We start from the raw sequence: 25,750 nt of genomic DNA, 5'->3' as shown, positions 1-25,750 counted from the left end.
TTGTAGCGGGCTTAGTTGCTCTGCGGCATATGAGATTTTCCCGGATCACGGATCGAACCCCTGTCTCCTGCATTGGCGGGTGGATTCTTTACCACTGAGCCACCAGGGAAGCACCCCCCCGGCCTTTTTTTTTTTTTTTGAAAAATAGACAACCTGCAGCTTTGATCAAAATACTGGAGAAACTTTTAAAACCACACCGTAGTTGTCTTTTTCTTCAGATGTCTTAGCTTTGTTCATGTTTGTCTCTATGCATACAAATATCATAGAGCATAATCTTACCCTTCTGTACTAGTTTTTGTCCACAGTATTTAGCTGCCACTTCCCTTTGGGTTTTATGGTTAAATCCATGAAACAACTGAAAGTGATTCAGATGTAATTAACCTGGGAGAAGGACCTTATAGTGATAGAAACTAGATGTTATTAACTTTATTATTGCCTATGTTAATATAATCAAACTTCAGCTTATGCTTTTGTGGTGGAAAATCATATGATATAATTGAAATAATTAAAAAAATTAAATTTCCAGGGATGTTTCCATAATACTGGGACCAACTGGCTTTGGGCATCATTTTGTCATCATCTCAACTGTCTCAGAATTGTACATCTTCTTTTTCTGTTTTTTCAATGCTGAACACCATGTTTGACTTGTAGAGGGTACTCAATAAAAATTAATAAAGGAGAGTTACTATCAAGCAAAAAAGTCACTGAGTAGCTATGAGATTCTGAATCATCAAGAAATATTCAGTTGTGTTTTACATGCTGCATTTCCTAAGGCAGGAAAGGGGACCACAATGCCATACACATTTATCCGGAGTTAATGTTGCCAGAGGTTTCTTGTAGAAACAGACAAATTAATAATTGCTATAAGCTGCCTTCTCAAAGCTTCCAGTTAGGAGACGTTTTCATCCTTGTTCATTCTGTGTTTCCTTCTGTCTGAATATTGGCTGTGCTGACTGGGGTGCTTGCTGTCATTTTTATGGTGTGGAGCAGATGATTGACAGAATGTGTGTCAAAGTACAAGATCATCTCAACTCCTTACGAAGCTGTGAGGGAGATGCTGTCCAGGAAGATTTAAAATCAGCAGAAAGACTCATGCAGGATGCCAAGAACTCTAAAACGGTGAGTTTAACTTCTGGCTATGTGAGAGTCTTCTGTAATGAAAAAGACTTTTAAACTTCAGTTTTAGAAGCTACTTCTAACTTGTTTTACCTTTCTACTCAGTTTCAAGGTTACTAACAAGTGGCAAAGTGAGCTGAGTTAATCTTCGCCTCCTTTCTGTACCCCCATGCTAGTTACTAATAATCAAAATACATTCGTCCCTCGGAATCTGCAGGGTATTGCTGCCAGGACCTCTTGCAGATACCAAAATCTGTGGCTGCTCAAGTCCTTTATATGTAAAATGGCATAGCCCAGATGGGCCTCTGTATCCAGGGGTTCCACAGCCTCTGATACAGATGGCCGGCTGTATAGAATTTACAGCAGGGGGTGCTGTGACTCACAAACGGTGTAATCAAGTCCTGCGTAACCTCAGAAAGGTGGCAGGAGTTTCAATGAGTAACAGCTCCTTGGCGGTATACTGCCAAGCTGATAGCATGACACTCCCTTCTGTCACTTGTAGAAGGAAGCTTCTTTCAACTTAGAATTTTTTCCCCAACTGTGACTTCATAGAGAAAGGACTAACTGGGAATCAGAAAGCCTGGGATCTGGTCCAGGCTCTTCTATTTGAACCACACAATCATTGAATTTTATGAGTAGGAAGAAAACTATGGATTAGTCAGATGCTCTCACACCCCAGATGAAGACATTAAGGCACAAACAGGTAGGGTACTATTCCTTTGCTCTCAAAGCTGGACCTGTTCCGATCTGTGTAAAGGGTCTTACATCAAGACTATCTTAGATTATCCCTAATATTTCTTCACCCTTTTTACTAACTCTGCAATGACTTTGGTGCTTATTTAAATCATTATTTAATTATGGAGATGTTACTTTTATTTTTCTTACAGCTGTTACCAAATTTATACCATGTTGGTAGTGTATCTTGGGCGGGAGCCAGTGGTTTGTTATCCAGTCCAATTCAGGAGACCCTGGAATCAATGGCCGGAGAAGTTACAAGAGTTGTTGATGAACAACTCAAGGTTTGTGGTTTCTGTTATTTTGGAAAGTGACATTTTTGTGCCTTAAGTGTGCATGATAGCATTTTGTACCGTGCTACTCTATATTTTATAGATGTATGTGTAGTGAAGTTGAATACTGTGTCTTTTCCACCTTCATTTATAATTTTTGGAATAACTTTTTTGCATAATAAGATCAAGTAAAACCTATCACATTCAATTTTGTTTTTGATGGTAAATCTCTGACTGTATTTCACATATGACAGGTTGCCACTGATGGGAGAATGATTGATTTCTGCTTAGAAAGATAAGTCTGATTCATGAAAAAAATATCTTCTGTTGTTACGTTTGATTTAGAGACTGGGAGAGATGACAGGTGCTATGCTTATAGCACCAAATTGCTGCTTGTATGGAAAGGTTACCACTAGGTAACTAGATAATAGTCTTTGCAAAGAGCTGCTTGAAAGATTAGGAAAGGGATTTAGAATGAATAACAAGGCACCGGAAGTAGCAGAGACTTGTCTAGAGGCTCAGAGACTGAAAAAACAGCCTCTGAAATTTAAGTGGAGAGAGTAATGTAAGGCCAGTGTCTTAAGGGAACTTCAAGAAACACCTAGAGCGGCAACATTTCATTTTCAAAAAGTTTCATCATTTCCAGCCTGCCTGTTCAAGGATGCCATATAAAGACCTTGTCTAAATTTCTGTGTTTATTTGGTCCATTTTCTTCTGAGAACACAATTTCTATAACTCGGATTTGATATGCAACTTAATCATAACTTTGCAACATGCTAATTACTCTATTATAAATTAAATTAGCACAGAATGTTGTGGATTACTTAGGCATTTAAGTCACTGTCTTTCTGTGCGCATAATGCAGAGAGACTCTTGAGTGTTCTTTTTATTTTCTTTGATGGTGGTTATTGTGAATACATTCTGAGCAAAGACAAAGGGGTAGAAAAACAACTGGTTGGATGGTACAGAGTTCTAGCAGGTCTGCTGCTGCTAAGTCACTTCAGTCGTGTCCGACTCTGTGCGACCCCATAGACGGCAGCCCACCAGGCTCCCCCGTCCCTGGGATTCTCCAGGCAAGAACACTGGAGTGGGTTGCCATTTCCTTCTCCAATGCATGAAAGTGAAAAGTGAAAGTGAAGTTGCTCAGTCGTGACTGACCCTCAGCGACCCCATGGACTGCAGCCCATCAGGCTCCTCCATCCATGGGATTTTCTGGAGTAGCCTGGTGGGCTGCAGTCCATGGGGTCGCTGACGGTCAGACACAACTGAGCGACTTCACTTTCACTTTTCACTTTCATGCATTGGCGAAGGAAATGGCAAGGTCAGTTGTTACCTAATAGCACTCGTTTTATCCTCCATGAAGGATCAGATATGTTAAAAGGATACTTTCTTACACATTTAAAATAAAGTCATCTCTGTTGCTTAGTTAATTCTGACTGTAAAAAATGAAACTACTCATTGTGAAATATTTAAAGAATAAAAATCACTTGAAATCCCAGAGATAGCATTATTCTTAATATTTTGGTGACTTTCCAAACATTCTGTGTCTGTACAATTTTACATATATGTGATCATACTACACATACTTTATTTATATTTGGCACAATATCAGGAAGACACTTCTAGATTGGTGAGTACTCATCATTTTAGTGGCTGTATGGTGTCTCATTGCAGAGACGTATCAGTGCCCTGGGAAAGCGGCAAACCTCCTCTGTGTCTTTCCCTTCACGCAGAACCCCTCACATTTGACACCTCTGGTCACCAGATGCGTGGGTGTTTTCCCCAATCCAGCCGGGTGTCCTACTGTTTAACTCCATTCAGACACTATCTACCTAGAGATCCCACTGGTTAAGGGCTCAGACCCTCAAGACTGCCCCCGCCCCACTTCAGATGCCAACTGGGAGTCCAGGTTGTCACTGAACTCCTGACCAATCGGTGATAAATCCGAGGTCCTTGTAACCTCACCTCTAGGTCCATTAACTTGCTAGAGTGGCTTCCAGAACTCAGGGAAACACTTATTTATGTTTACTAGTTTATTAAAGGATATGATAGAAGATATAGATGAACAGCCAGATGGAAGAAATGCTCAGGGTAAGGTGTGTAGGAAGGGACTTAGGGTTTTCGTGCTGTCTTGGGGCGCACCACTCTCCCAGCACCTCCACGTGTTCACCAACACAGAAGCTCTGAACCCATACTCTTAGGGAAGTTTCATCATGCAGACATGGTCTGTCATTAACTCCATTTTTAGCCCTGGTGGGACTGAAAATTCCAAGCTTCTAATCATAACTTGGTCTTTCCAGTAACCAGTCCTCATCCAGGAGCTACCCAGAGTTACCCCAATAGAACAAAGACATCCCACCACCCAGGGAATTCCAGTGGTGTCAGGAGCCAGGATCAGAGTGCAAATATTCGAACAAAATATTGTTAGTGTTCTTATCACTAGTGTGATAGTTTTTATCTCCTAGTGTTCTTATCACTTAGGAAATTACTAGAGTTTCAGGAGCTCTGTGCCAGGAACTGGGGGTAGAGACTAATATATATTTTCTATTATCTCGCGGCCAGCGTAATTTATTTTCTAATTTCTGATTAATCCTATTAGAATAGATTCATACCGTTGATCCATTCCTAGGTCAAATGGTACACACGTTTTATACATCTGTGTATATTCACAAACTGTTCTCCACTAGTGCACCCAACTGCTTGTTTTGTCACATGTCACCACTACTAAGTGTGTTAACCTTTTAATATTTGTTAGGGTAATGGGGTAAAAAATATCATTTTGTCCTTTGGATTTCTTTAATAACCAGTAATACATCAAATAATTTTATTATCCATTTGTATTTCTTATTTTGTAAATTACATATTTGTATCTATTGCCTAATTTTTTCCTTTAAAGTACTGGTAAGAACTCCTTACATGCTAAGAATGGGCTGGCGTTTAAATCAGCACGAATCACGGCAACTGGAAGTTTCCCATCAAGTGGCTTCTAAGGGGCACTGGTTTCAGTTAGTCTAAGCCACGAGTTATCCCTTGAAACCTGGGCCCGTTTCCTTCCCAGTGCACTGAATGGTTGGAATTGACTTGCCAGTCATTCTTGGGAGGGAGTAGAAGGCAGAGGTCTAAACTAAAAGGCATTTGAATTTTTAAAAGCCTGAAATAATAACATTTTTTAGACTCAAAATATTTTTCTGTAAATAGACATTCCCCACATTTCTTGAGGCTGACCTTTCTGACCCCTTGTCATGGTCACCAGTGCTCTCCGCTCGTCACAGCTTCCTTATTTGCATGTGGCATTGCCTGCTTTTCTCATTCTCAACTATCCCTGAGGTCCAGGCTCCCAAATGCCCTGCTTTTTCTATTCCCCACTCCCTTGTTTTCTTTACTTTCAGTCGTTTTGAGTTGCAAGTTCCCTTCCCTTCAGGGACTTCGGGCATGAATGGAAGCAAATCCTCATCACAGCATCTTAATTAAATGTTACTCATTAATTTCCTCTTCACTGAGTTCACATTCAATTTTTGATACTTTCAGCAGACTGTAGGCAGGGATTTTCTTTTTTTTTCTTTCAGTTTACCTGACAAGTGAGCATCATGTTACAAATAAATAATCCCCATTTGTCTATTGATAAAGCTTTCTAGCACCTTGATTTTCTTAAAACTATGTAGGGAAAAATGCATTTTTACTACAATCAATGTTCAGTTTCTTAAATAACTATATTCTTATTTATTTCACTAGTAGTACAATATTTTACTTGCTTAAAAAAAGAATCCTTCCTCTGTTTCTGAAATTGAGTAAAATGTTATACTGTCAAAAGCTAAAGTGAATGGATTATTTTGTAAAAGTATGTTTTTACTATAGTGAATTAAAAAAAAAAGGGACTAGCAGGCCTGGATTTGTGGCCTGGGTTTGCTACTAGCTGTTTGCTCTAAGCTCGTTGGCACCGAGCTTCCTTGTGCAAGACTGTTTTGGTGTCAACATAATTAGGGAGATTTTATCCTTAATATTCGCTCATCCTGTGTCTTCTCCAAGGCTTCCCAACCCAGGGATCCAAGCTGGGTCTCCCACATTGCAGCAGATTCTTTACCATCTGAGCCAGCAGGGAAGCCCTGTATCGTGGCCAGTGGTACACATTCTGAATTCTAAATGAGAATAATTTCAAATAGCTCTTTGAGCCATCTTTCAGAAAAAAATAGTAGTTCAGAAAAGCCAAAGAAACTACCGGAAGAGCCAACTTTCTTAGCAAACTTCCTGGAGGAGAAAAAAGGCAGGAAGTGGGGAGAAAGTCCTCCTTTGAAAAGAGGTGGTATTTTCTCTGAACTGGTCTCTTTTAGGTATTTTTAAATGACAGCTCTCCTCCTGCCCCCCACCCCTTGTTTTTGATCCTAACATTTATTCCCAGAGTAATCTTAGGTGAATAAATAGGATCTGAACGTTTTAACATAAGGAAACTTATTTTTCCCTTCTGGACTTAACTTTTAGAATGCTTGTTTTGGCCTTGAAAATTCTTCATTTCCCCCAGGGTTTCAACTGTGAAATACTTCCCTGGTAAATATCAGGTTTACTGAGGAAATGAGGCCTGAGGGGCGTAGGTTGCATTTTGGCAAGTACTAACTCAGTTTGCTGGGAGAGTTCTCTGAGTTTTCTTCTTTTCCTACATTTTATATTTTCCAATGCAAAAGAAACAGATTCTAGAGCACTTCAGTGTGGAAGTTGTATTTGCTTGTAACGAATGACAGCTAGTCCTTTGCTCACTGCAAGAATATTGAGTGTAACTGCCATGTAAAGGATATTAACCCAGTTTATTTTACAGATATTCTAGAGGATTTCTAAATACCATTAATTGTTTTCACAGTTAAGAAATATAGACCCTTGGGAAGATACTGGCAAAATAAAATCTTATGGCTGCATTTCAAATGCAGGGTGTGCTCATTCAAGTTGTCTGAAGGGAGTACACATTGACTAACAAAATAGAGAATATGTAAGAAAAGTTAAGAAATGTGGAGAAAGTGAGAAAATTTAACATAAGCCTGCATTAGATTTCCACGAGGAAAGAAAAGGTAAAGCCATGGATATTGAAGAATACAATTTGGTGTGCAGAAGGCCACAGGACTTGAAAGGAGATGCTGTTTAAGCACCTAAGCTGGGGGTTGGACGCAAAGAAGTGGTCAGTGGCTGCATTACAAATTTATCCTGTGATTCTCCCCTCTCGCCTCTTTTTAAAGCTTTCTGTTTATTTATTTGGCTGTGTTGGGTCTTAACTGCAGCACACGAGATGTTTGGGTCAGGCAGGATCTTGCACTGCGGTGCACAGACTCTCTAGTTGTGGCACTCGGGCTCACTTGCTGCACCTGTGGGCTCCAGAGCATGTGGACTGTAGTAGTTGCAGCTCGTGGCTCTCTAGTTGTGGCACCTGGGCTTAGTTGCTCTGTGGCATGTGGTATCTTAGTTCCCTGACCAGGGATTGAACCCAGGTCTCCTGCAGTACAAGGCAGATTCTTAATCACTGCACTACTAGGGAAGTCCCTCTTTCTCCCCTTTCTACTAGCTTGTCACCAGAAAGTCCACCATGCCTGCCTTTAGGTACCATTGACTCAAGGGAGCAGGGGATGAAAATTGTAGGTAACGAAGAGAGAAGAAGGGACACTCCTGTGGGTAGTGGGCAGGGCATTGGGAAAGGGTGGTTGGAGGAGGAAACAAGAGTAGAAGACAAAAGGCTTGAGTCCCCACATCACTTGTTCCTTGAGCAAGTCTCCTCCGAACCCTGATTTTCTTATCTATAAAATGAGTTTGCTAAAATCTGCCCCCCCACAGGATTATTATATGGATCAAAGGAAATCGTGGATGAAATTACTTTGTAGAGCATAAAGTGCTATATTATATTGTTGGCCAATGTGGGACTAGAGGTGGTGGTAGGGAACTAACTGCAAAGTATCTGTCGAACTGGACGCCCAGGACAAGATGAAATTCCTCTCTGTAGGGTCGATTATGTGACGGTTGATTTGTAGGGCAGAAAGAGACCTTAGAAAATAATTTTGTAGGTGAGAAAGCAGAGATCAACAAAGATTATTCACTTAATGCTACTCCCTCAATATTCCATAGAAATTTCATGTTAAGATCTGCATTGGAAGCCAGGCTTCTTCTCTGGAGTTCATTCCAACCAAATAGCATCATCATGCGGGGGGACCTTTCAGAGAGTCATGGTTGTGTTAATGAACATGATAGAAGGCAAACAGCACATTGATACGAGTGGTTGTTCTTATCAGGAGTGCAGGATTCCATCTGGAACAGAATGTATTAATTTTAATGCCAACGATGAAAATGATTTGTCTTAAACTGACTCATTTGGCATCACTTGTAGCTGTCTTGGAATAATGTACTAAGTCAGTGATTAGTCAGAGTTCTAACAGGGACAGAGCACTGTCAGCATACAAGTGGCTTTTGGAAATTTCTCAAGTGACTGCCTCCCACCTCTCCTCTCCTGCTTTTCACAAGATCTCTATAAACATCCTGCTGCTCTCCTGCTCGTCGTATGGTGTCATGAGAGATTTTACTGTTGGGATTATGCTCTGCATGTGAATGTATGAGCAGAGAGACTGGGATTTCTATAATGATGCTCCATTAGTCCCATTCATACTGGAATAGTAATGGGATCAAGCTTAACTTTCAAAATCAAGATCTCATCATGAAGATTAGCATCTCTGAAAACAGATTAATAGCATTATCTGTGATACACTGACCCTCTGTTGTATGCTAGACATGATACTGATCCCTTTACATATGTAATATCATTTAATCTTCAAAACTCCTATGAGACAAGAACTTTTTTCTTTGCCATTTTATAGTTGAGTAAAGTAAAACTGAGAAATCAGTAGCTTAGTCCAGTGTCACTCAGCTAGGATTCAAATTTAGGACTGACGCTAACTCACATGCCCTTTCCATACTTAACAGCCATTTTATCCATCTCAAGCAAATCGTTTCATTTCCCTTAGCTCACATTCTTCAGCTATAAAATGGTGATCACATGAATAGCTTCTCTGCCCATCTTCACAGATGTTGGAAGGATAAAATGTGCAGAAACATTTTAAAAACTCTGAAGTGGTATTTAAGTAGGTTTTTAAGTGTAATAATTACTAATGTTTATAAAGTGTTCATGAATATTTTTATTATTATTCATTTTTTGATGTTATAGCAATTATAATTTTACCGAACACTGAAGCTTTTCTTTTAAAAGAGGAAAACTAGCAGTATTTAGAGTGGTTTGCTACTACTGCTCTTTTGATAGAGATATTAAATGATTCACCCTGATTTGAGGTTTCTGATTTGTGAAATTGCACAGGAGTTCAAACTTGATATATTTTCCGGGGACATCTGTAACTTTGTTAGCTAATACCCAGGAGGTCAGTCTGGTGTGGCGTAAATTGGTGTGTACGTGTCTTTCTATATCTTAATTGTGAATGCCTCTGCTTTAAGTAAAGCCAGCACACTATCACACTTCAGATGCCAGCATGAAGCCTGGGCAGATCTGCCAAGTGTCTGATTTAAAGTGATTGCCTGAGATCAGTGGTCACCCAGCAGTCACAAGTCATCCCGGGACAGCTCTGAATCCCGTCTCACCCTGGGACTCTGTTGTGTCCCTGCCCTCCGAGAACTCGGCGTCATATATAGCCACCTTTCAGTTTTACGGCAGGCGCCTCCGGGTCTGTGTCCTCATCTCTCTCTCTCTCCGCTTTATGCTGCATTGCAGGCGTTGCTTGAGTCCATGGTTGATGCTGCCGAGAATCTCTGCCCCAATGTGATGAGAAAAGCCCACATTCGACAAGACTTGATTCATGCCAGCACTGAAAAGATTTCCATCCCACGTACCTTTGTTAAAAATGTCCTGTTGGAGCAGTCTGGAATTGATATCCTTAACAAAATTAGGTAGGTTTGTAATGTTCATAAACCGAGGCGCTGCAGTGTTTGTGAATGCCATTGAGGCAGCTGTGAAGGGTGTCATTGTTGGCTTTATTCATACAGAATGTATGTAGGCGTGTCTAAGAGGCAGTGACTGTATATAGAGATAGCCGTGCATAAATGTGAGGTTTAATACATTTCCAAAATTAGGTGACTGCAGCTATGCCTGCCTTACTGAGGAATAGAAAGTTGTCTACCCTTTTTTAAGAGTTTTATTTTTTTAAGAGAGGGGTGCATGTTTGTAAGCCTTTTTTTTTTTTTTCCTACTCCTGAAGCTTATCTTTCACCTTGATAAATCTAACTTTTGAAGACAGAGATTGGTTTGCTTTCTACCACCATAATATTATGAACCATAATATTATGAACCATGCACAGCCCATAAATAGGCAAAGAGGCCCACCGTGACGTCACCATGTTTTCTTTTGGTGGGTCTGTGATACTGTGCATGTGCTAATGGTGCTCTGGAGTGTTTACATAGATTCCTGCTTGATAAAATTTGATATCAATTGATAAAATTGATAAAAGGTATAAATATTTAGAAGGTGTTGGTTGCTAGCAAACTTTCCTGGATTTTTACATAAGAACTCTGAGATGACCACCAGTATTACATTATACAGCTCAGGTAATTCTCATTATATTTTCTAGTTGGAAAATCAGAATGTGAATACATTCAGAAGCATTTAAAATTTCCCATTTTAATCACGTCCAAATCTTGATAAGAATAATTAGATATAGCAAAAATAACAGCTTCTACCTGGAGAATTGAGAGTGGTGGTGATATGTAATATAGCTCAATGACAGCTGGCAAGAAAAATGAGAGTTAAAACCAAAATATTCAAAAAAAAATATATCATCACAAAGTAGATGTCGAAGGCTGATAACCTTAAAGCTAGACTGTAGAACTTGGAGGGTTTTGGAATTCCGCAGTAACTAGACAGTCTCAGGGCTAAGATGCAGCTGTGGGGGGGGTGTGTGTGTGTGTGTCTTTTAAACAAAGACCCTAATGCCTATTCAACTGAATTGTAAGACAGTTGGAACGACTTGAGAAATTAAGGTTTTCAGAGGGTTTATAGACTCCATTGATTAGTGATTTTATGAACTCTAGCCCAAGTATGCTTACATATTTCTGTAACCTCTGGTTTCAGAGTTTTTATTGAAGCGCTTTAAATATTGAGAATAAAAAGCTGTTGACCACCATTTTTTCATAATAGTGGATTGAACTACCAATAGATCATATTCAGCATTTCCTGGATTACCAGATTCTGTCAAATATGCTCATTTCCCTTGAAAAATGGGCAAATTCTAAAAGTTGAATAGCAGTACAGAACTCCTCACTTCAATAAATCAGATGTATGCCCACCAACTCCTTACTTGGCTTTTTATAATGCTTTATGCTGAGTACTGATAAGATGAAAATATGCACATGCAGACTAAGTTCATCATTTCCTCTTAAACATTTTACAAACTGGAAATTCAGTCAAGAAAGTAGAGCATCCAATAGCAAAACAATAGAACAGTCCTGAAGCATTAAAAAATAATTGCTTTTTAAAAAAGTTTTATTTTAGGGGGTGGTGGGAGGGAGGGTCAAGAGGGAGGAGATATATGCATGATTATGGCTGATTCACATTGTTGTACAGCTTAAACCACATTGTAAAACAGTTATCCTCCAATTACAATTAAATTAAAATTTTTTATTTTATATTGGAGTATATTTGATTAGGGGGCTTCCTGGTAGCTCAGTTGGCAAAGAATCCACCTGCAATGCAGGAGACCCCGGTTCAATTTCTGGGTTGGGAAGATCCGCTGGAGAAGGGATAGGCTACCCACTCCAGCATTCTTGGGCTTCCCTTGTGGCTCAGATGGTAAAGAATCCGCCTGCAATGTGAGAGACCTGGGTTCTATCCCTGGGTTGGGAAGATCCCCTGGAGAAGGGAATGGCTACCCACTCTAGTATTCTGGCTTGGAGAACTCCATGGACTATATAGTCCGTGGGGTCACAAAGAGTCAGACACAATAGCTGTGTTAGTTTCAGGTGTACAGCAAAGTGATTCAGTTATACATATACATGTATCTATTGTTTTCATTTTAAGAATTGTTTTTTGATGTTATAATTTGAAATAAATTATCCCTCCCAAAGTCTGAGAGGCAGAGGGTAGGAAAGAGAGAGAAACTACTGACTCTCTAGTCTTGGAAAGAAACAAAATTCCCAAATATGCCTAAAAGCATCAGAGGAAGTGCTTGTTAACATTGAATTCCCAGGCCTTCTGGAGGTTTGGGGTGGGACCGAGTTATCTGTATTTTTAATAAGTGACCCGGGTGAATCTTATCAGTGGACACCTCTGGAGAATAATAGGGTATTAGATAAACCAAATAGCTAGGGAGACCTTGGTTCAGAGACAGGAATGAAAGAAACATTCTTTTATCTTTAGCCCAGGACAGTTTTTACTGTTAGCATCAAAACGTTGGTGCTTCCCCTCTGCTCTGCCATCAGAAATGTTTCTGAAGAGACATGCAATGCAAATGATCACCTTTCAATTAGGAAGGTTTTCCCCTGTTACACAAATATACTTTCAATTTCAGTTTTAAGATTAAATCATCTTATTTTGATAACTCTTTTCCTTGATGAAAAATTTTTAGTATTATTGACTTCAAAAGTAGAGTGAAATTATGTGACAATGTTGAAACGTGGGTATGTATCTCTCCAGCACATTTACTTTCAATGTATTTGTGCTTTTATGCATATTGGTACATGTGTGCCCAGTTATTTAGACTGAAGACACACGTGGAAGTTGAATTCTTGGGAATACCAAATAACTAAAATGCCAGCCCTCGGATGGAAACCTCAGTGGCTGAGTTATTTATTAGTAAAAACTACAAGCTGCTACTTCCTGTCTGGGCTTCCTTTTAAGGTTAGGCAAGAGGCACTAAAACTAAACATTTTGATAACTTCTGTTCATAAAAGGCAAGCGAACAGTGAATTTGTAACTATTCAAAGTACAGTGGCAAGTCAGAGCATTTCAATAAGGTACCATTTGATTGGTTAAAAAATTGTTTAAAAGGCGAGGGATATACATATAAAAGAAATAACCAAAGCTTCACAACCAGACTATATTTTCTTAATTTACTCCAGCCCAAGTTTGTTTTCATTTATGTCAATGGATGAATTGTTCTCGCTACATGGTACATATGGTTTCCATTAAGTTTGTCTTTATCCAGATGTTTTTCATTCCTACCATTAAATCTCGAATTTTGAAACTGCAGAGGCAGGTTGACATTGGTAAAGAAAGTCTATTACCTGTGTGTTTATGGCAGTGTTTAAGGCTGATTTTTGGAAATCCTTAGCCCTGTTCGCACATTCTTATATGCTATTTTCAAAGATAAAAACAGAATCACACTTGACCTTATCAACATAGCATCAAGGGTGGTGACTTTTTCCCTCTTGCACAAATTAAAATGCCACTCTGTGCTTTTGATTTTCACATAGTGAGGTGAAGTTGACAGTAGCCTCCTTCCTGTCTGATCGAATCGTGGATGAAATTCTGGATGCACTTTCACACTGCCATCACAAATTGGTGAGTGCTGTGGTCATTTGTACGGGACAGCCTGGTTCATTCTGTGGTGATGCAGGGCAGCCTCCAGCGTGGGAATGTGGTTGATTTTCTACATTTTATTTCTTTGTAGCTTTATGGGTTAAAATCCTAGTTTTCCTTCTTCTTCTTCATTGTTTCCAGCTGTTCTAGAGCATGTTAGAATTTCTCCAGAGGGAATGGCAGGGCAAAGCAGAAGTGATAATATCCAGAATTGTTGTTCATGTATAATAAACACAGGTCAAAAATTTGATGGGAGATGATGTTGGGACTGAAGTCTAAAACTGAGAGCTTCATTTTAAAGATTATAGTTGACCCTTGAACAACACTGGGAGCTAGGGGCAGAGACCCTCCTTGTAGTCAAAAATCCATGTATAACTTATAGTTGACTCTCCACATCTGAGGAGTCCACCAACCCGGATTGTATAGTATTACACTATTTCTTACTGAAAAAAATTCTCACGTAAGTAGGCCCGCATGTGTCAAACCCATGTTGTTCAGGGCTCACCTATGTATTTATCTGTGCTTTTTGTTTTCTGATATGATTATTTGATAACAGAATATTCTTAAAAACATGGCAGAAATGAATTGTCCAAAGAGTGAAAGAATTAAATGGACATATTCTAGTGAATGATAACCATCGAGTGTCTAGGCCTTTGGATATAACCAAGGTGAAAAAATAAAATTTTCTTCATTTACAGACTGGTTCCACATCAAGGTAGAAACTCAGTAGAAGTATTTCCGGTGTCAGTGCATATGAAAAATGTATCAGAAACTTCATGCTTCTCAAACTCTGAGGCACAGATGAAGGTTTTATAACTGGCTATGTTTTGTGTCTCAAAAATACTAGCGTTATGATGCAGTAGAAATCTCCCAAATAAGTTATGACAGTGTTTTCTCCAGAGAAAAATTTCAAGTTAATTGTGTAGGCTGAAGATACTCAGTTTTATGGCAATGAATTGTTGAGTGAGTGATGGTGGAGAACACTGGAAATAACAGGAGCAGCAACAGCTTCTGAGGAGGAGGCAGACAAAAGGAGTATTTTGAAAAATTCATTTGAGAAGAATATACGACTCTTCTCTAAGATCTAAAAGATAAGATAGACATCTCTAGCTATTCAAAGTACTGCCTATGGACTGGAGCTGGCCTGCTAATGAAGGGTTACTAGTCCATAACAAGGTAAGTTCAGAAACTAAGAGGAAGTGTGAAGAAACTTCTAGAGCAATTTGACGTGACAATAATATACAAACACATATTATTTAAAATTTTTTATTATCAAATGTTTTTTATCAATTTTTTTCAATATATTGGCTTATGGCAAATTGGAAGTTTAAAACTGATTCATCACCCAGAGATTTTAAGAAGCTCTAGTTTGTAGTTCATGGCATGATAAAGAGCTATAACCTTGTCAAGAGATCACAATTCAAACTTTTTTTTAATAAGCAGAAACAAAATCAATAAAGCATCCTTTACAGAAATAGCTTGTTGATAACCATAGCTCTAGGGATGGCCTCAAAATGCATACTTCAAGACGTAAATACTAGATGTATCAGCGTGGCTGCACATGAGAACTACACTGAAAATTTGAACTTTTTTCACTGTTTTTGCTTTTGTCCTTTGAAGAAGTTGGTAACTCAGAGTATTGACATTTTCTTTTCATAAGCAAAAAAGAATTGTGTGAATGCACTTTTGTTTTGAATTTCTTACTGTTGATTTGGATAGTAAGACCAGAGCTTAACTGCTAAGTGAAAGAAATAGTAACTTCAAGATGAAACACTACTTTCAAAGACAGTCCAATAACACTGTTTTCTCCAACTTTAAGTTTAGAAATGTTCCCAAAGGTTCCATGGAATTGTCAGCTGGTTCTCATCTTTGCAGAGCTCCTGGTGATGAATCAGCTCAGCACCAGAGCTTATTAATTTCAGCCCAGTTTGTTTCATCTCTGACCACTTTTTTAGGTTTATCTAAAGCATAGCGTTGGTAATTAATGTCACATAAAATATAATAATTATTACATGAAAACAAAGAAAGCTAGTAATAATTAAAAGTTTGTTAGCAGTTTCTTTCCTTTTGGTCCTTTTATAATAAGAGAGGTTGGAATCATTTTATTTCTCCTCATTATGTACTTTTGAGCACGAAACATAGAAATTCTTTCCAAGGAAATATGGAATAAAAATGTAAAGAACACTTCCTACTTTCTTTTATCCTAAGTGGTCTCATTTTCCCAGTGTAAGTTATTTTTCTGGTTTAAATTTTTCTTATATTTCCACCAGTAATGTTGATGGCAACAATATTGTGCTTCACTTTTTAATTTACTTTATGCTTATCATAAGAGCAAATTGACTAGAACTGAATCTTCTGTATGCTAGTAACATTATATAAATAAAGGTAGCTTCTCTATACAGAAGGCTGGAGGGCCTCCTGATGGATATAATTTTATGATTGTATTGAAGATTGAAAGTTGAAAAAAATCACACCAGTCTCCTGCAAACTGTTCGTAGTATATCTTTTGGAAAACAAAAATATGTGCCTACTTGGTGCATATCTACATGAACATGGCAAAGATATATGAATTACCTTTCAAGTAAAGTCTCAAAAGATGTTTGGAAGGAGGTTTTGTCATTTCTTGTTTAAAATACTCCACCTTCCAAAGAAAGAGGATAAAAGAGATAACTTAACTTCAGCATGAATTTATCGAGTTGCCATTAACCAGGTGTAGACATTATTCTTCACAGCGCCCTCTTATGGAAGGTATCTGCTGGAATTCAGTTGGTTGTCTTGACTCTCTAGGCTGACCATTTCAGCAGACGTGGCAAGACCCTTCTTCAGCAAGATTCCTTGGAGATGGAGCTTGCTGAGGAGAAGCCGGTTAAACGCTCCATCATCACGGTGGAGGAGCTCACGGAGATAGAGCGTTTGGAAGATCTAGATACCTGTATGGTAAGACACAGCCTTTGGCCACACCATTATCTGCTTCACTGGATTTGCTACTGTCTTTAAAAAAAAAAAAAAAAATCTCACCTTTACAAACCAGACCAAATAAAACTTCCCTGCAAAGACAATTCTTTCAAGAACTTGTTGCTGTACAGGGTCTGCTCTACTAATGAAGCTGATAAAGCTTAAGCCTTCAGCTTCCCACGAAGGGCCTCTCACTTTATTTGTAATTTTGTAAAACTTTTCTTAAAGCGTACCCCTACCCACCCAACCACCCCCCACCTCCTCCCAAAAAAGAAAAATGGTAAAAATTGCAGTGCACATAAAAATTGGATATCTGTCGCTGTAGCCATGGTGGGACAAAATTCCTAAATTAGGAGAAATCATTTATTTACCTTTTAAGAGTCATTTGTGACAGGAAAATATCTTTAAATAAATAAGCCTTCAACAAAAATGTGGGGAAGGTGATTATCTCTTTGTTGGTCTTATAGGTTTTCATTTTTTTTTAATGTCCTACTTCTTCCTGTTTTTTCTTTACATAATTTTGGGGTACACTCTTAGATCTGCATTTCCTGTTTAGTTCCTATTCTCTGTCATTGACTTGATATATTTTAGAAGCTGGAATATGATGCGTTTGCTCAGTGCATCCATCTGGCTATAAAGCTAGAGTATTCAGTTTTATGATATCTCATTTTTCTGGGGACAGTTTGATGTCACTTCTTATGTTATTATTGTAAACTTTGTGTTGTTAGTATATTTCTCATTTTACCATTCAAATAGTTGTATACACCTCTGTATTCAGTATGTTTTCATTCTCCATATTTAGTGTTTTTATGTTTTACTAATATACTCATTTTTAGTAATTTCTTATAGTCCAAGAGGGTGTTGGTGAGACTGGGTTTGGTCTACTTATGTGCCCAAATGTTTCTACATCAGCTTCTGATTTTAGTAATTTTTCAATATAGCCATCATAAAGGAATCATGAGTGCATACTAAGTTGCTTCAGTCATGTCTGACTCTTTGTGGCCCCATGGACTGCAGCCCACCAGACTCCTCTCCTCTGTCCATGGGACCTTCCAGACAATAATTCTAGAGTGGGTTGCTATTTCCTTCTCTAGGGGATCTTCCCGACCCAGAGATTGAACCTGGCTCTTCTGCATTGGCAGGCAAATTCTTTACCACTGAGCCACCTGGGCTTCCATATAAACTATTGTGATCATCTTTTAAAATCTGTGAATAAAATAGTTAAATGCCTTCCAGATAAAACCTTACGATATACAAGGAGACTGGCAAAAAAAAAGCCTAAAATATATCTTAGATTTCAAGTAACATTCTAGTGTAACTAAAGATGATAAATAATTTTCCATTTAACTGTATAAATATATAAATATATTTCGTCTATGTGGAGGGAATTGCACCAAGTTTTTTAAAAATTGCTTGTCTAGTATAAAACATTAATAAGTATTTTAAATTTTGTTTACATTTTGAGGCAAGAGACACTATGTTATCATAGGGTAATTATTCTAGAAAGCTCTTTGCTGTTGTTTAGTCACTAAGTCATGTCTGACTCTTTTGGGACACCATAGACTGCAGCCTGCCAGGCTTCTCTGTCCATGGGATTTCCCAGCTTAGGCTAACCCTAAAAGAAAAGGAGTTTAATAGGAAAAATATTTGAATTAAAAATTAACTCTACATATCATGTTTCCAGCCAAAATTATCTGGTTCTGTGTGAGTTGGAAAGGGATATAGGGAACATGAGTTAGTAAAATGTGTGTTGTTGAGTTTAGAAGTTATGTGGTTTTGGATGATGAAGTATTGGTTAAGAAAGATTGGCTTAGCTCCTGTAAGGATGGTTTTAAATTGTATAAGTTTGGTTTTTGTTTGATGATTAATTTGCTTTTGTTACTTGAAAGGAAAAGAAGTTGTTCTCCTTAAGTGAAGTGGGTGGGGTGAGGGTGGGGGAATAGGATCATTTTTTAAAATTTAATTTTATTGACATATAGTTTTTAAAATTTAATTTTATTGAGATACAATTGATTTAACATTGTATTAGCTTTAGGGATATAATCTAATGATTCAATATATGTATATATTGTGGGATCATTATCACAGGTTTAGTTGACATCATCTCCACATATAGTTATAATTTTTTTCCTTGTGATGAGAACTTTTACAATCTATTCTGTTAGCAACTTTCAAATATGCAATTCAGTATTGTTAACCATAGTCACTATGCTCTCTCTACTTTGTATCACCAGGACTTATAACTGGAAGTTTGTTTGTACTTAAAAAAAAAAACACCCCAGATGCATGACCACCATGAGGACCATAGGGCAAGGCATACCCAGTCCTGAGTTGCTTTCATTTTCTAGGAACGGTCTGGTTGCCATGACACAGAAAGAGGCAGGAGTAGATAGAGATCTCTTTGTCCTTCACTCTAAGGATGATCCAAGTTAGAAGGGCGGTATTTTCTTGATTCAGGTGGCTGGGAGGCAAGCAGGTAGGGCCATTCCTGCCATAAGCGCCTGTTGAATCCTAGGACCAGAAACAGGGCCTGTGGTGTGGAGTATCTTGTTGAGACAAGGCAGAGCTCTCGATAAAGAAAACAAATACTTGGGCAGAATTTCTAAGCCATAAAAATAGCATTTTTTTCCAGTTCTAAAAATTATGTCTTTAATCATTGTTTTAACAAGGCTAATGAATTGGTAAGTAGCCAAAAACCAGAGCTAAGTTTGGTGTTGTTTAATGAAAAAGAACATTTTTGTGTAGAAAGTGCAAGTCAATGGATTTTGTGCTGTAAAGATTTCCTTTCTACTCTCAGCCTAACCTTTGGGTCTAAGCCACCCAAAGATACTCCCGTTTTCACAGTGGCAATTAACCCCAGGTGCAAGGATCGGTATTCTAAAGAAAATCAACTTGCTAAGCTCTGGAATTCTTACCCTGAACCTGTGAGTGGTACAAACTCACAGCTGATTGGAAAAGAGTAGAGCATTAGATTTACCTTTTTAAATTGTATGTACTTCCACCTTTCATAATCAAAGAAACAAATCATTTTTGTTTATCATTGACATCTACCACCAAATATTTCAAGTTGTGATCCTTGTGTAGTGCCACTGGGGGAAAAAAATATGAAGTATGTACTGTAAAGGCAGAGACCTTGAATTGGTGATGCTTTTCTAAATGAGCCTGTACATTTTCTTTGGCAGCATTTAGATAGATCTTAAGTGATCCAGGAAGTTGGGACACAAGAAAAACTGTTGGATAGAAAATTCTCAGAAGCATCTAAGTGCAAGCCTACAACCTTTCCACCATGGAATTATACGTTCCTGGCAGGTAGAAATTGTGCCACACATGGAGCTAGAGCACTGCTGAATGTGACTGCTCTGGGAGATGCTGTAACTTTATTACCTACAATGTTTGTTTGTAGCCCACAGCCCTGAGATATTCCCCCCAGGACATTCCAAAGTAACTGCCTCATCACCAGCCTTCTGCTTATAGTTAAGAGACTGTTAACGGATCCTGGCATTTTCTGTTTGTGATGTTCATGATATCTACTACATCTATTTTTGAACATTTCTTTAACAGACATAGTGGAGATTCTGGGCATCTCTCACTCTTTTTTTTTTCCCCCCTCTTCCTGGGTATCTTTATGTTGTCTTCCATTTCTCCCTGGTCCAAAAGTCAATTCCATTTCAGTGTGTAAGTCTCTTTAAAGAACCAATAGTTATCATCACACTAGGGAAGGTTCAGAGCTGTAAATTAAACGTTGAAATGCATATTATAGTTTAAGGATTGTCTTCATGGAGATGGAAGCAATGATTGATCTCTTAGAAGGAATTTCTTCACTTAGTCAACACCTATTAAACTTACACTTTGAGGGCTGAAATAGAGATTGAATGACTTGATGAGGCCTGTTGTCTGTGGGGAGGATGACTGAGAGCTTCTAATCAATCTTAACTTCATAAAATCGAAGAAAAAGGCTGTTTAAACAAAATGGCAGAAAGAAGAATCATTTCTTAAAACTCAGTCTCTAAATAATTCATTTTTTTCCTTTTAACTAGAAAGAAATGAAGAGATAATTTAGTTTACCTGGTGGGGAGGAGGGACGGGTAGAACAAGAACTATAGAATAACTTGAAGAATTTTTCAACCTGTGTCCATTCTCATAGTCCCAGAGATTCTGATAACCCTTTAACTCCAGAATCACATGACTTGAAAAATCTTCCTATTTATTTATTTTGCACTCACCTAGCACCTGTGACATGCTAGGCACTGAACTCCTTATTAATAGTAGCCAGCTTAATTCTCACGACAGCCTGTGAATGATAGGTGGTGTTAATATCTTCTGTTTAGCAGATGAGGAGGCTTAGGCATGAAAACATTAACTTGGTCGAGGTGATCTAAGGTCACCCTGGAGCAGGCCATGTGGGATTGCACATTCGACCAATCTGTTGTAATCTATATATTGATTTCATATCTATATTTCTCACAATCAGAATTAAATTCCAAGCTAGATTTAAATAGACTGCATTGTTTTATACAAAATATCTGCTTACTGATTCTATACTAAATTAATATGTGAACAGAAACAGTGAAAAATGTGTGTCATTTCACCATAAATGTAAGCTTATAGTTTTTAAACATTACTGGAAACAACTGTGTCAAAAATCTGACTCTCAGTTGTTATCCAGTTGTGAGAAATGAATCTGTGCACTTTTGGCTTACCTTGAACATTCTGTGCCTCGCCATGTGTAATTTTGTTGGTGACAGTGATTAATTAGTTTTCCTATATGCGCCTTATCATTTTAGCACACACGCCTTGTGTGTTAAGCTGAAATGTGTATTTACTTAGAATCTTTATTGTCCGTAGACCATCTGTTCTTTCCCTGCCATCAGGTCCTCTTAGGAAATCACTACTTCCCATCGTATTTTTCAACTGTGTTGTCATTGGCCTTTGGGGGTATTAAGGGATACAGTTCTCCTTCTACTGATTGGCAATCTCTACATGTTTAATTTGTTGCTATATATAGTTTCCTACCTTAAAAAATTGCAGAAGTTTTAGGTTTCAGATGATGTGCCAAGTGGTGAAGAGCCAGTGTCTTCTCCTTAGGCAGAACTAGCTCACTAATTGTATGTGCTTCTTTCAATTATTTTAATGAGTGTCATACGCATTTTAAATCAAAATATATTCATACAGAGGAACAGGTAGTCTGCTTACTGCTCTTTCCTAGGAAAACAATTTTAAAAGGCTTGAATTGTTACAGAATACATCTTGTGAATCCTTGCTCCAATGACAAAATGGCAGTTATTTTCCCTTAACATTCAGCCTCAAATATCCATATATAATTTTAAGCTTTTTAGCATAGATTAATATTCAATGAATATCCATTTGTCTTGGTCAACATGCCATTTTGTTTTTAAGCAAATCACCTCATTTTCATGTACCTGCAGTTGTTAATTGAACTAATCCATTAGCAGTGTTGCCAAGCACAGACTATTAAGTCAATACCTCATTTAAAATGAGTTGCTCTGATGTTGTGCACAGAAGGTCGTTCAAGTCCTAGTTGTTTCCTTTTGTAATTTTACTTTATTCTGTCCTTTTCATAGTGATACCACTTTGGGGAAATGGAGGCTTAGCTTTTTAACTACTAGAAGGCAATGTATGAAAACCTCTTAATTTCCAGACTTTAAACTTCAGCACTGTGATACCATTTGTGGTAGTGGTGGTGGTGGTTTAGTGGCTAAGTTGTGTCCGACTGTTGTGACCGCATGAACTGTAGACCACCAGGCTCCTCTGCCATGGGGTTCTCCAGGCAAGAATACTGGAGTGGGTTGCCATTTCCTTCTCCAGGGGATCTTCCCGACCCAGGAATTGAACCTGGGTCTCCTGCATTGCAGGCAGATTCTTTCCCAACTGAGCTATCTGTATAATCCAGCTAAAATATATGTTTCTTAAAGTTTCTAGTAGTTTTTGGGGGGACAACCCTTTGAGGAAATGCCAGAAGCACATTCTAGATCTCATTCCTTCAGGCCTGAGGTCTAGAAGGGCCTGCACAGAGATACAGGTGTGGTGCCTCGGAGGGTCTCTGTAGACTCGGCCCCTTTGTTTCCTATTGTTTTGGGTCTTACAGCATTGCTTTTACTGTGGTGCTTCCGCATCATGTCAGTGACTTTCATGAAGGGCAGCTTTAATAAATACCCCTGTAAAACTCATTACCTCATGTGCTCTTTATACCATCTGTACCACTGTTGTGGGCACTGTTCAGTTTCATCCTGATACCTTGTTGCACATCTATGCAGAAGAAATTGCAGGTCTTTGTCAAGAGGAGAGAAAACCCGGAACCATTAGTTCGCTGTGTTGGATAGACGCAGTGAATTTTGCTATGACTTGTGCCTGCCTTTTGCTCTGTACGTTGAGAGACTCAGAGCCCAGTGTGTGTTGACCTATTTAAAAGGGTTCTGAGCCTAAAGAAGTATAGGTTGTTGTATTCAACCTTAATTCTGGCTTCATTTTCTCCTTTCTTTATCCTAGTTTACTCATTAAAAACATGGAGCCTCCCTGGTGTGGTCCAGTCACTAAGAATCTGCGCTTCCATTGTAAGGGGGCACATGTTCAATCTCTGGTCGGGGAACTAAGATCCCATATGCTGCTACAGCCAAGAAATAAAAGCAAAGCAACTACAAAAAAAACAAAAAAACAAAAAAAAAACAACAACTTGCTGTTCTGCATGAGCCTCAGCTCCCTTTTGGATTGAGGTGAAGTGAAGTCACTTAGTCGTGTCTGACTCTTGGCCACCCCATGGACTGTAGCCTACCAGGCTCCTCCATCCATGGGATTTTCCAGGCAAAAGTACTGGAGTGGGGTGCCATTTCCTTCTCCAGGATTGAGGTGGCTTTCCATTAACACAGTGAAATGTGAGATATGGTAGGAAAGGGCTCTGATAGGAATGTGCAGGTTGCTATGGAAGCACAGAAAAGGGGTGCCCCGCCCAGCTTAGGGGAGGGGTATTGTCAAGGAAGGTTTCCAGGAGGAATTTCTAAGCATCATGCTTGGCACATAATAGGCCCTTAGTAACTGGTGATATAATAAGAGATGGTATTTGAAGAAGTTGGCTGGGAGGAAAATAAGTAAGTAAATTTAGCAGAGAGAAGAACACGCACAGAGTCTTGGAGTGAGGAGACAGCATCACGATCTGAGAAACTATTGTGGGATTATGGTATGATGGGAATAAAGGGTGGCAGAGAGGAGAGCTGAGGCGGCTGGAAGCCATATTGTAAAGAGCCTTACGGAGCTCGCTAAGGGTTTACTTGTTTATATATTATGTATTTATTTTTAAGGCAATACTGAAGATGAGACGTGTGGGAGAAAGGGCAGATTTTGGCGGAAAAGACATTAGTGAGTTGTGTTTTGATCGTGTTGAGGATGAAGCGTCTGCAAGGCCCTGCTGAGACATCCACTAGGGAGTCCTAGAGGCGTCTCTGGGCCTCAGTAGCCAGGGCTGAGTTGGTAGGTGAGCCACGCACAGCCTTGGCATGGAGGCACTCACCAGACACTGTCCCTCAGCTGATTGCTGCCCCTTCAGCTCTGTAGGCACTTTTCTTTTCCTACATTCATGACATTTACCTCAATTTACCGTGAGCTACAGACGTGTATATTCATCTGGCTACTGGTCATCTCAGTTGTATGTCCACTGTCTGTCTAAAACAGAACAGAACCTCTGAGGTTCTGTTAATGAGAATGTTACAGGTTGTGTCAGTGATCCAAGCTCTCTGAAAACTGTATAGGAAAACAAGGAGAAAACCATGTACCTACTGTGTCATGCGCTGTGCTTTGTCTCGGCAGCCACATCTGGTTAACTGTTTTAACCCATTTTTCAGATGAGAATCTCAGAGCTTAGAGACGTTATTACACTTGCCCCATATTATCCTGCTGGTTTAAGGGTAGTCAGAGAGGAGGGCTCAACTCCAAATGACCCAGTTTCTAAGCCCTCACCCTCTCTGCTGCATCCCTGGTCTTTGGGACAGACCAGGTCACTAGAAGGAAAGGTCCAGGGAAGGTTGTGTTGGGGAAGCGCCTTTTCATGGAAGGTTTGCACCGAGAGAGAGTTAGGTGTTTGGTGTCTCTGACTGCAGGCTAGTCTGTCCTTTCAGGGTTTTACTCTTCCTCTTAGTGAACTTGGAGGGATTCTAGTGTATGGTAGCAAATCCACACCTCTTCAAACACTAGGGCAAGCAGTGACTAGAGTTGTAGGTGTCTGAACTGATGGGAACAAGCAGCACAAAGAAAAGAGGGCTTCTGCCTCTGGAAGCGGCATACAGAGAACACAAATCAGAGAACTGATGATCACCATCAGTTCAGTCCTGCCTACTCAGACCATGCTGCTGGCCTTAACTTTCAAGTGGACAGTTTTCCGTCTTGACTAGGAAAATTGGAGGGTTAGCCAAATACCTCCTGAAAATCAAGGCTTGCTAAGGAGGGAATGAGTGGGATGGAATGTTTTGGGCTGAAATCTGGGAATGACAGAAGTGACTTAAAATCTAAGGTGGGTAAGGAAGGAAAAGGAGCACAGAACTCAGCCTCAGACTTTGGATTATCTAAGTAGAAGTTGGCTAGACTCGAGAGCCTCAGTGACTTAATCTCTTAATTAATTCTAGTGATAGTTTAGAAACACTAATTGGGGTTGGCATGAGTTAATCTTCATTCTTTAGCTCATGTGTGGAAATTCAGAGAGGAAAGTGAAAAGTGAATGTCACTCAGTCCTGTCCAACTCTTGTGGCCCCGTGAATAGTCCATGGAATTCTCCAGGCCAGAATACCGGAGTGGGGTAGCCTTTCCCTTCTGCAGGGGATCTCCCGACCCAGGGATCAAACCCAGGTCTCTCGCATTGCAGGTGGATTCTTTACCAGCTGAGCCACAGGGCAAGCCCAAGAACACTGGAGTGGATAGCCATTTTCTTCTCCAGCGGATCTTCCTGACCCAGAAATCGAACCTGGGTCTCCTGCATTGCAGGCAAATTCTTTACCAACTGAGCTATCGGGGGAGCCCTATCCAAGTACTCAGTCTCCCTAAATGTACCTCAGGGGAAACCACTGTCGCTGCTGGAATTTGATATGAAGGATTTCTCATCTCAGGACTGAGGGGAAACCTTTATCACAA

The 25,750-nt window shown here is 39.3% G+C and overlaps 1 protein-coding gene across 8 annotated transcripts in view; it reads left to right on the top strand.

Annotated features, from left to right (window-relative positions):
• CARMIL1 (capping protein regulator and myosin 1 linker 1) overlaps window positions 1-25,750 on the top strand; it is a 306,909-nt gene that overhangs the window by 243,700 nt on the left and 37,459 nt on the right. For all 8 annotated transcript variants that reach the window (NM_001192903.1, XM_024983668.2, XM_005223775.5 and 5 more), the window contains 5 exons: window positions 991-1,119; window positions 2,004-2,135; window positions 9,865-10,040; window positions 13,558-13,645; window positions 16,451-16,600. In NM_001192903.1, coding sequence (NP_001179832.1) covers window positions 991-1,119; window positions 2,004-2,135; window positions 9,865-10,040; window positions 13,558-13,645; window positions 16,451-16,600 — 675 coding nt within the window. The remainder of the gene's footprint in view (window positions 1-990; window positions 1,120-2,003; window positions 2,136-9,864; window positions 10,041-13,557; window positions 13,646-16,450; window positions 16,601-25,750) is intronic.

Source organism: Bos taurus, chromosome 23 (assembly GCF_002263795.3).
Source record: "Bos taurus isolate L1 Dominette 01449 registration number 42190680 breed Hereford chromosome 23, ARS-UCD2.0, whole genome shotgun sequence".
NCBI classification, from domain to species: Eukaryota; Metazoa; Chordata; class Mammalia; order Artiodactyla; family Bovidae; genus Bos; species Bos taurus.
The sequence above is the reverse complement of the archived record's forward strand: the minus strand, read 5'-3'. Positions and strand labels throughout refer to the sequence as shown.